Source organism: Poecilia reticulata, chromosome 18 (assembly GCF_904066995.2).
Source record: "Poecilia reticulata chromosome 18, P_reticulata-male-v2, whole genome shotgun sequence".
Taxonomy (NCBI): Eukaryota; Metazoa; Chordata; class Actinopteri; order Cyprinodontiformes; family Poeciliidae; genus Poecilia; species Poecilia reticulata.
The window spans coordinates 18,422,061-18,433,004 of record NC_088847.1 but is presented as its reverse complement, the minus strand read 5'-3'; the positions used below and the strand labels follow the sequence as shown (position 1 = coordinate 18,433,004).

Here is a 10,944-nt window from a genome sequence, read left to right as displayed (position 1 = left end):
ATTCAGAGACACACAGAGATAATTACAAAGTCGGCCTTCTATCGCCTGAAGAATATTTCTAGAATTAAATGACTAATGTCTGATCAAAATCTCATCCATGTATTCATGTATTCATCTAAAGTCGCATTAGTCACTGAAACAGGTCTGGATGAAAAGTCAGCCAGAGAGCTACAACTGATCCAGAATGCTGATGCTCACATTCTCACTAAAACTAACATCAAGTCAAGCTTATTTTATTGCACATTTCATTCAAATCCTCAAGCTGATCAATGTTGATCAATGTTTCAGTTACCAGGAATCAAAGGCAACTCTAAACAGGTGGGTTTTTAACCTCGATTTAAAGAATCTCAGTGTTTCAGCATCTTTTCAGCTTTCTGGAAGTTTGATCCAGATTTGTGGTGAATAGAAACTGAATGCTGATTCTCCATGCATGGTTCTGGTTTTGGTTACGCAGAGCAGATCAGAACCAGAAGATCTGAGAGATCAGGAAGGTTGATGCAAAAATAGTTCTTCAGTGATTTATAAACTAACAACAGTATATCAGAGTACATTCTCTGAGCTGCAGGGAGTCAATGTAAAGATTTTAAAACTGGGGTGATAAGAGAAAGGGAAGAAGAAGAGACAGTGCATAAGGAGACAAGGGTTAAGTGTGGATTTGTGACAGAAGGATTGCTGCTAAAATGAAAAGCAAGGTTTTTAGAAGGCATAGAGAGCAGATATGATCCAAGGTTTAGACAGTGGCATTAATAGAGAGACAGCAGGTGGAGGTGGAGATGGCACAGCTGATGATGTTCAGATATTTACTGAGTGTGGCCCAAATGGACGGGATCCAAAATGAGTGTTTTAGAGAGACAGACCATGTTTACTTAAAGCAAAAATAAAGATGTAAAGCTGAGGAGTTTGAAAGATGGGGAAGGGACAGTGGTTGTCAAAAATGGAGCAAGAGCGGTGAAGAAAAGGAAAACAACAGGAAGCATACCACTGCTATTTTTATTCCGCATTTCATATAGAAACATGACTTTGCTGGCAAGACTCTGAAGGTTAAAAAGCTCATAACAGCAAGTCTGAAAAGAGTCTCCGATAACAACGCCATCTTTAACATTCAAAAAAAGATGAAATACAAAAGAAAAAAACGTATTGTTGACATAAAATGCGCACAAACCAACAGCAGGCAGATAAACACGTCGAGATAAGCAACATGGGGTCCCATGGTGACATGCAATCACTCTCCAGCCAAGTTTATCAGATTTCCCTCTTCCAAAAAGGAGGCAGTAAAACGGGTCAGGAGGAAGGGAAACATGGAACCACGCCAGGCGTATCTCTGAGACCTCACAACAAACAGGCCCATCCTGTGACTTTGACGCTCCCTGTCAGCCCCCGCGGGGGCAGAAAGGTGGCTCAAAGTTGGTAAACATCTGTAGGCTTGTGTAATCACCCTCCTCAGTGAGACTCGGCCTGCGAGGCTGTGGCAGCACAACACAGCACCGCCTCTCTCTGTGCAAGCTGAGGTGAATCATGCTGACACCGAGGATCTCAAGTGCCGCCGCTAGATTCATAAGCTTTGGCAAATGAGCTGCCAAGCCAGCACAGCGCAGCTGAGATTATATCGGTTTCAGCTGCATGAAATCGCTTTCAGTACTTTTCCACCAGGCCTACGTTTACAACGGTTATGTTGGAGTGGCCCTTCAGCAGAGATATGAATTTGTTTATTCATTTTTCTTGTAAAAACCATGTATGTTTAAAATGCTGCAAACATTGGAGTCACTGGAAATATGTGAAATTAAATCATGAGGGATGATACTGTTGAGAAAAATGTTTTATTTCAGTTTCTTGGCAAAGTTGGCGGAGAAACTTAATGTATCACTTTCACATTTGTCAAAGTTTAAAGTGAATTCAGGGAAGTGCAGATGAATCCGACGTTTTGGGGGGCCAAAATAAAATGTTTGACATTTCATTGCTGTCAAATCTTCCAGACAAAATCTAAACATTTGAAAGTGAATCCAGCTCACATTGCTAAGTTAAGCTAGGTTAAGCGAGGCTTAGCTTGGGAATAGTTTTATTTATGAGAAAGTCCAGGGTGTACCCTGCCTCCTGGTTGTTGATCACTGGAGATCCTGCAATGAAAAGTGTGTTATATAATGGATGGAGGAATAAATAAACACATAAACAAATAATAAATCTCTCCCATGGGTGTACATTTGCTGTGATCATATCGTTATTTCCCAAAACTGACCCTTTGGACCCTACAAAACGTACAGAGACTCTCAAGAAACTTTCACAGGATCTCCAGAAAATAAGTCAAGATTGCTAATTTTTACTTAGTTCTCGATGCTCCGCAATAATCTTCGTTGAGATCAGAAAATTTCTACCATAGAAATCGAACTCAAAGGGAGAAAGCCCAGACAGAGCACAGAAGGGAGATGAGAATCAAGCAGAAATGCAAAGGAAGGCAATGGCCAAGCTACAGTTAGCTAAAGTTGGCAAAACATTGTATAACCCAGAACATATCTTTTCATTCATTTATTTCTATATTCATTAACTGAACACAAGTTAGATAAGAAGCTAATTTGCCACTCCCAAATCTTCTAACTGACCAAAATGGAGCCAAGATAAAGCTAGCTCAACTTAGCATAAAGACAGACAGCACTGAAATTAGCCTATCTTAGCCAAACAGTATAATGAGACAGTATTCACAAGGTTTTAATTACTTAGCTATTCATACATCATATGATAAGTTTAATCTGGCACTCAAATTTACTTCTAAAAATGAACAACTGGTGCTAAGAAGAAGCTAACTGATGCAAGCATGGAAATAAAAAACCTTAGGCATTTTTCAAAAGACCATAATTACTGTCTTGGAAATCTACCACTTTACAGACTTTTCAGATAAAACATAAAAAGTGGCTATGGGTGAAAGCTGGTTCATCTTTCAAAAAGACAGAAACCTTTGCAGTCAGTCTAGCGTAACCCGTAGCACATTTGGTGTTAGTTATAATGTAAAAACCTCATGTTTAAGAGTTCCCACAGCTTTGTAGACGTCGACGGGCTAAACAATAGAGGGTTATAGTCCTGACCCACATTAACGCAGCAGGGCGAGGGGTGCTGTGTGTGAGCGCCTCAGGAGATGATCAGTGCTTCTTTGTCCTTCACAATGACACTGCATCTTGCATATTCTCATGTGATCTTTCCATTAACTGCAAAAATGGTGTCAGTCTGTTCAGTAGCTTGTGCAAGAATGACATCACAACTTAATTGGTTACAGTTTCATACAAAGTAGTAGACCATTAGAAGAGGTCAGCCCTTCCAGAGCCTCAAACGCTTCAACAAGAAGGATTGTTGGAAAGAAAGAACTTGAAAAATCTCTCACCAGTGTCATATTTTTACTGTCAATGTTTTCTTTAACAGGCCTTTTAAAGTAATTACAGTTTCATAACTGAGAAATGCCACAAGTTCCTGCAAATGGTTTGAGAAACGGCAGATTCTTCAGTCTCAAATTAACCGGTAAATCATTTTCTTCTAACTTGAGCACACCATTTTGTCCAAGTGCAGAATCTTTAAAAAGTAGCATCCATTATAATCTTGGCAGTAGTTTTTGCAATTTCTCAGAACTATATTTAGCAAGTCTAAAGTTTAGCTTATGTAATTTGAATTGAAACATAGCTACTTAGCAGTAATTACTACAAAGTGACAAGTTCCACATTTTAAACTGAAATACAGAATATAACTTTTCAAATAATTTATTGCAATGCACTAACTTCAACACCTTCCAGTACATGGTAACCCAGTTACTTGTAGGTTTTAACAAACCATTAGTTTTAAAACAAACCATGTATGGAGAATTTGGACCAATTTAAAGTAAAAGTTGGTGCAAAGCACCTCAACAAACCTCAGCCATGTTTGATTAGCAATGATGCTGAAAGACAGTATTCAAGTCAACTGAACAAAAATAAAAATGCTTAAAGAGCAAACGCTAAATAATGCTTAGGCAGTAAAAATTATAAAATATTTTATTGGCTAATGAACAAGTACTTGCCTTGTACAATAAATAAGAATTAAAAGAAAAAGAATGTCACAAACCGAAGTACACAATCAAAAATAGCCGAGCCTCCAACACCGAGTGAACCAAACTTTTAATTGTATATAAAGGCTCTTGCTTTGTAAAGGTGCATCTGTCAGTATAAAAATAAAAATGCATTAAAACATTCACACAGAAAAGCCCATCGCTGTGATCCGAGGGCAGATCGGACAGTTGTACGAGTTAAGGCCTCCACGTTCCCAGGTGTGACGAGCCCCCGTCATGACGGCGTCTTCACAGCTCTTCATGTCTGCAGCCCTGAACACGTCATCACAACTAGATGCATCTGGACCATTGCAAGTCTGCATTGACTTGCAATGGTCTGCAAAGTCAAGCCTGAACTCCTTCATAGGGAATTCTTCCATTCAAAAGTCTAGGAGCTCACATTTTCAATCCAGTTTCCCCTCAGATTCATGAAATTATTCTATTGCTCTCACCCACAACTTTGCTGACTCTGGAGGAAAAATGCCCCTCTGCTTGTCCTTGAAACTGTTTTTTTCCTGCAAAGAAATGTATTGCCTCTTGCACAAAAAAACCCCAAAACATACTCTGCTTATGGGTAAAATTTGGACTCAACTATGTTACACACATCCTAAAGAAGGCTTTTTATGTCTTAAGCCACAATATTATTTTGGTTGGAACGCTAATTATTCCAAAAGATGTAAATCTCTTAGAGGAAAAGCACCAGAGAGCAAATACTGGCGGATTCAAGAGGCATCAAATCTAAACAACTGACATATTGAGTGAGAGCAGAGGGTGTGTATACTCACAGGTTTAGTTGTTTTTTTTTTTTAGCAGAGTTTTGAGTGAGAGCACGAAAACAATCGCCTTGCTCTCAAACTGCAAAACTATGCTTTCATTTCTTGGAAGAAAATCTCCCATTGCGTCACTGCAGCTCAACATTCAACGCATCTGGAAACACAGATGCATCTACAAAGTGGCTAGTGCCTTTAACAGAAGTATGTCTCCCGCAAACATGTCGACATGAACACTTTTACATTCATTTTGAAAAGGTAATTTGTAAAATTGTGCTTGAGTGAGGAACTGCTCTAAGGAAAAAAAGAGGGAATTTTTAAGGACTATGAAGCAGAAGTCAGAGAAATCTGGTTTGTTTAGCATTTAAAATCCTAAACTTACAGTGACAAACTTGTACAAAAGAGCTGAAAACGCGACACCCCTTTGGTCTCGCTTGTAGTTTTTAAGTGCATTTCACCGCAGGGAGACACTTTCTCGCTTCCAACATAGTTCAACACTTCTCTATCACAGTACCAGCCGAGGAGGAGTACAGTTTTTTCTTGACCAGGCGGAAACCTGGACTCAGTTTGATGACGTGCCTGAAGGTCGGGCCGAAGCACGAGCCCATCAAGAGGAAGTCCCGCAGGCTGGGCCACGCCGAACCGTCCTGCTTGAACACAAGAGTCAGCTCAAACGTGGGAACGACTGAGGCGTCGCATGCGATGCGCTCCAGCTGCTTCCAGCCCTTCTCCAGCTCCAGGTGGACGTACAGGACGCAGCCGCGCAGGCCGCAGGGCTCGCAGGACGCCAGCTGGAGAACCTCGAGGGCTATCCTCCGGGTCAGCTTCTCTGGTACCAGAACAGAGGAGCAGTGCAACGTCGTTTTCTTGGCCCGGGACAGGCAGTTTTCAAACATCTTGGCCAACTGGTGGCAGCTTCTGTCCTCAGTCACGTCTGCGGCCGCATGGGGCTCGGCCATGCAGTGATCCCAGAAATCCAACTCTGTAAAACCAAACAGATTGAAGTTGAAGCACATCAAACACAGGACACCGTCATTTCACCAATATGCATGTCAATGCAGCAGTAAGATAAGGAGTTTGCATGCTGCAGTGCACAGGCATGTCAGAAAAAGGACAAAAAGATGCAATAATCAAACACTTAGAGCAGAGCAGATGTATAAAGCCCTAGGACAGGCATATGGGGTTAAGCATCAGCTTTTTCTCTTTTTTTTTTTTTTAAACACAGAGGCTAAAGGGATGACTTCATCCTATATAACCATCCCTCCCCCTTCCACTGCTGCAGCCATGCAGCACACAGAGACAAACAAGCAGCTGGAAATAATCAAACACGTTCGCACAGAAAACGCCAGCAGGCTCACCTTTCTCGATGCACACCTGGTCGTACCGCCTTTCAACCAGCTCCGAAATACCCTCCGTGTTTTTAGTCTTTAATTTACTCGTAGCAACCATGGTGACTGTTGCTTATCCACTATACAGATAGATGCCTGGAAAACAGGGGAAGCGCCACCAAGTTAAACCAGCACCTTTTTTTTTTTTTTAAAGTCATAAAACGCAGCTAACTGACGCTACTTTCGGCAGTCCCCAACTAAAAATTAGGTTTTAAATCAAGCTTGATAAAACGAAAAATATGTAGTAGCAAACTAATCACCTTGAATACACAAAAATAACTTTTAAGTTTTTAGAAATAAAGCCACACTCCACGCCACTTTCTCTCGCAGAATACGTACCTTTTACATTCAAACTCGATGCACACAGAACTTCCCAGTAATATTTATACCTTCATCAACTCAGCTGCTCAGAGGGTTTAACCAATCAGAACGCGTCTTTCAAAAGCCTAACGTATAACGGTCCTGATTGGCTAAAAGATTAGTTCAGTTGGAAATTCTATAGGTGGAGAAAATATATGTGTTGCTATGTGGAAGAACTGACCGACCATCCATCTATCTATCGCAACTTTTTTATTGGTTTTATACCGTATTCTAATCTTAAATGTAGTGTTTCCATTAGCAGTAACATAATTAACAGAAATAAAGGTTTGAAACATCACTGGTTGTAATTAATCTAAATAATTTGTTTAATAAATTATAAATGATTTTTCAATAATAATTGTATTTGATGACACATTTATTGAATGGGGCTATGTGTAGATAGATATAGATATATCTGTCTATGTATAGAGGGTTAGATATATAGACGGCTGAGCAAAGGGCACAGAGAGGTGAATGGAGGAAAACTGCAGCAGTTCACTGAGGTATGAAGTAGTGAGGTTATCAATGGCCTTGAATGTAAGAAGAGGGATTATGTGACATTTGACTGGGAGCCAGTGGTGAGCCAGGTGAATCGGTTCTGGAGATGATATGGCAAGCTGAGTTCTGGACTGACTGGAGCTTGTGGATGACTTGCTGAGCTGCAGACGGAGGTGATTAGCCAAGTATATGGTACTTCAGACGGGTCCAGACTGTTTGTCACATGGGACAAAATGATCTAGTTGAATATATTCAATTTCTAATTAAAAATTCTTACTTGCTCAGCAATAATATAAGCACAATGTTTGAATAAAATGACCAAAGTCATTTTTAGACAGCAGTTACACAGTGAAGAAAGCTCAAACAAACCATCATTTATCTATAGAGATTGAGTTCGTCAGCTTCTTTGGGAGTAGATGAGAATGTTTTCAGCTTGAGCTCATTTATTTTTAAGCACACAATGCACAATGCTCTGTCCCAGACAAGAGCAAAAAAAAAAAAAAAGATTAAACAAATGAACCATTCAACTAAATAGTGGCCCGACTCAAAACCCAGCCAGCCAACCAACCAACCAACCAACCAACCAACCAGTCTTGGCTTCAAAACCCAGCTAAGCCAAATAGTCAACCAACAAATCAAAGCAAAAAAAAGACCAACGTAACAGAGTAACCAATAAGCCACTCAATGACCCCTTGTAAAAAAAAAAAGTCAAGACAAAAACAAAACAACATTTGAAATACAGAACCCAATTACCAAACAACAAAACAGTAACCATTAGGCCTATAAATTAAATAACTAGCCAAATCACCACAACAACCAAAACCCCAAGTAAATACAAGAAGACAAACACAATGAAAAGAATTAAACGTATCATAACTTTTATCTAAATATAGCCCAAATACTACCACTTCTATCCTCCACCTGTTTACTTTCCTCAATTGTTTTTAGACAATTACCAGCCCAATATTCTGCCCTGTTAAAGTACAAAGCAACAGAGAAAAAGCTTCAAAGACCTTCAGAAAGCCTCGAGTCTATCATTATAGACTACAAGAAACTCAGGCTCATTAGAACCAAAATATAAAACTGTTTGTTTCTGTATGTTTAATGCAAATGAAAAGCTGCACAGAAACCCTAAAATGCCCCTTTTCACTGTTGTTACATGTGTGGATGTGTGTCTACAGTGTGTGTGGACCTGGCAGGAGCTGCACAGGCCCGGTAGTACGTCTCATCAGCAGCTTACCTCTCACCACGCTCCGTCGTTACCAAGATTTTCTTGCTGTAACTGGATCTGGCTCGCTTGCCCCCAGCTGCTCTGCTGAATGAAGGGTAATGGAATCCAGTGGGCGCCTCAGACAGATAGCTTTCTCCCAGTCACATGGAGACAAATATGCTCCAGGGGGGGGAAAAAAAGTCACACTCTTTAGGTAATGTTACCCCCCATGAATGCAGACATATACACTGTGAGGCAACTTAAGGAAGGAGTAAATGCCAGTGACAGCTTGAGTGTTTGAAATAGGTAAAAAGTGCAGTATATTAATCTCATGTGCCGATGGCGGCATCATTAATAAAAGGTTGGAGTGAGACGTGCATCTGAACCAGAGCTCAGCTTGAGAATGCACGGCGTCATGAGAAAGCCTTCATTCAGATCTGACCTACTTTCATCTCACTTGTGTTCACTTTCTGCTGAGACAGCCGTTTGTCCTGGACCGTTTGCACTGTCAAATAAAAACTTTACGAGCCTGAAAACCGTTTTTCCATCATCGGCTCATTCGGTTATATGACGTGTGAGAAATCTTCATTGACATATAAACAGGAACGTTTAAAAAAGGGATTGATTGTGGACGCCTGGCCTGAAACTTGATCTGTAGTCAGATTTAGCTGCAATGTGGGTTAACAGTGCAGCCGTTATGACAGACAATGCTGACAAACAGCAGATCTTATAGAAACTTTGGCACATTGAAGAGGTCATGTTTTATGTTTCTAGAATTCGGTACGCGAGTAAAATAACTGATGACGTTTCTTTAAACATATAAAGGATACAAATAAACTAAAATAAAATAAAAAAATACAGAGAAACAAATCTGGCAACCCCTTTTGCTATTAAAGTGTGTATATCTTAAATTGTATCTTTTATCTAAGCCACTTAGTTCTTGGTCGTCGTTTCTTGCCTAGTTAAAGTCCATCCACAGTTTTGGCATTGTGCTTTCCAACATTCATCTGTTGCCTATAGTAGCTTGTTCTTGCACGGTCATGGGACACCTCCTCCCTTCTAATTTACAACAATTTCTTCATTAAACATAATCTTATACATTTCTAGACCTTTAAACATACAATATAATAAAAAGTGCTTCTTTTGAATGTCCACAAACTTAATAGACTGGCAAAAAGAAATAGCTGTCTACCGCCCAAAACCTATTTAACTAAGAAAAATACTTAATCAACCAACCAACCTCCATGAAAAACAGCCAACCAAGCAACCAAGGCAAAAAACACACCAAGCCAAGTACCAATAGCAAAGTGAATGAAATCATGAAAAGATTTAACCTAAAACCTTCAAGTTTCTACTAAAAAGCTAAGAATGAAGAGGCATTTTATCTGTGGGGTCCTCACCATCTGATAGATTTCAAAAATGTCTGCAAGGTAGAGTCAGCAATTATTACCAAGCCATAATGAAAACCTTCATTAAATGACTGACTGCTAAAGCTGAATCAAAAATTGATTCAACAATATATATCGCTTTAAGGGTGTGAACACTTATGCAACCACGTTGCATAAAAGGTCATTTGATCGGTCAGCTTCAAATGTTTGAAAATAATTTACACCAGTTAGTTTTTTTTTTTTACATCATATAAACTTGTCATTTTACCAAGTTTAACAAAGATGTGGACACTTTTTGATCCACTGTATATCCTTTGTATCATTTCTTTCTTAATATCTTGGCTCTCTTGTCATTTTTCTCTCCTGAAATAAAAGCATCCCGTCACATGTCACATTTTGTTCTTGCTTTTTGTGCAGCAAACACGTGGCATTGTGTTGACCTCCACCTACCCCTTCGGTCAGACGCAATTGACCGAAACGTGACTGAAAATTTGCTCCACCTTCTGTTTCCATGAAAGACCCAGAAGATGAAAGGAGCCGTGTTTCGGATTACCAACCAGCCGCCGTCCAGATGAAGCTCTTGTGGTCCATGTGAAAGCACCTGGCATGGCGGCTGGCACCTCTCTGCTCTGTGAAACGTGCCGCTTGCAGAGGCTTTTTGCCGAGTTGCAGTTAACTGCAATGAGAGACAGCTGTTTTCCTTTGCAGACGGTGCTCTGGGTGATACGTGATCCTCACACATCACCACGGCTGCTCATGTGAGCGGAGGAAGCCCTTGTGCAAAAAAAAAAAAAAAAAAAAGTAGCTGCAGAAAACTGGAAGACCATATGGATCAATTAGGGGAAGCAAAACATGTATACATTTAAAAAATTACATTGTGCTGTTCACTTCAGACACAGCTAATCTTAAACGTCATGTTTTCACTAGCTGGAAGAGGAAAATTATCAGAATTTACAGAAATAAAAGTTTGAATACATCAGTTTAGATCGAGAAAAACTGGAAAACCTTTGAGTCTGGAGTCTCTCGTCTTCCTCCAATCTATGTTCAGGTCAGGCCAGTTTGTTGGGCAATCAAAACACAGTAACATCATGGGCATAGAGCTAGCTTTTGGTACTATTGGCAGCATCAGTATCTCCATACATCTTCTCTAAAACGTCTTGTTAGACGGCTGCGTCTGGACATCAGAAACCTGAGGGACAATAGCCAGCAGACGACATGGCACCATCACTGACCGCACGCTGAACTTCAAGCAACATGGATTCTGGGACCT

At 40.2% G+C, this 10,944-nt stretch overlaps 1 protein-coding gene across 3 annotated transcripts; it reads right to left on the bottom strand.

The window, feature by feature from the left end:
- Nucleotides 1–3,991: 3,991 nt before the first annotated feature.
- On the bottom strand, nucleotides 3,992–10,337 carry LOC103480724 (DNA damage-inducible transcript 4-like protein). 3 transcript variants are annotated; one of them, XM_008435882.3, is made up of 4 exons: nucleotides 10,125–10,337; nucleotides 8,317–8,466; nucleotides 6,189–6,314; nucleotides 3,992–5,812 (listed from the first exon to the last, which is right to left on the bottom strand). In XM_008435882.3, the coding sequence occupies exons 3-4, from the start codon at nucleotides 6,277–6,279 to the stop codon at nucleotides 5,322–5,324; spliced, it is 582 nt and encodes a 193-aa protein (XP_008434104.1). In that variant the 5' UTR covers nucleotides 6,280–6,314; nucleotides 8,317–8,466; nucleotides 10,125–10,337; the 3' UTR covers nucleotides 3,992–5,321. The 3 variants fall into 3 exon arrangements, with proteins under 3 accessions (XP_008434104.1, XP_008434105.1, XP_008434106.1); XM_008435883.2 differs by lacking the exons at nucleotides 8,317–8,466; nucleotides 10,125–10,337 and adding an exon at nucleotides 6,558–6,740; XM_008435884.3 differs by lacking the exons at nucleotides 8,317–8,466; nucleotides 10,125–10,337 and adding an exon at nucleotides 6,479–6,503.
- Nucleotides 10,338–10,944: the final 607 nt, after the last annotated feature.

What these genes read in the sequence shown, in the direction of transcription:
- LOC103480724 (XM_008435882.3), bottom strand. Translation starts at nt 6,279, where the DNA reads ATGGTTGCTACGAGTAAATTAAAGACTAAAAACACGGAGGGTATTTCG. An exon ending in CCAGGTGTGCATCGAGAAAG is followed by an intron (nt 5,813 to 6,188) that starts GTGAGCCTGCTG and finishes TTGGTTTTACAG; the next exon opens with AGTTGGATTTCTGGGATCAC.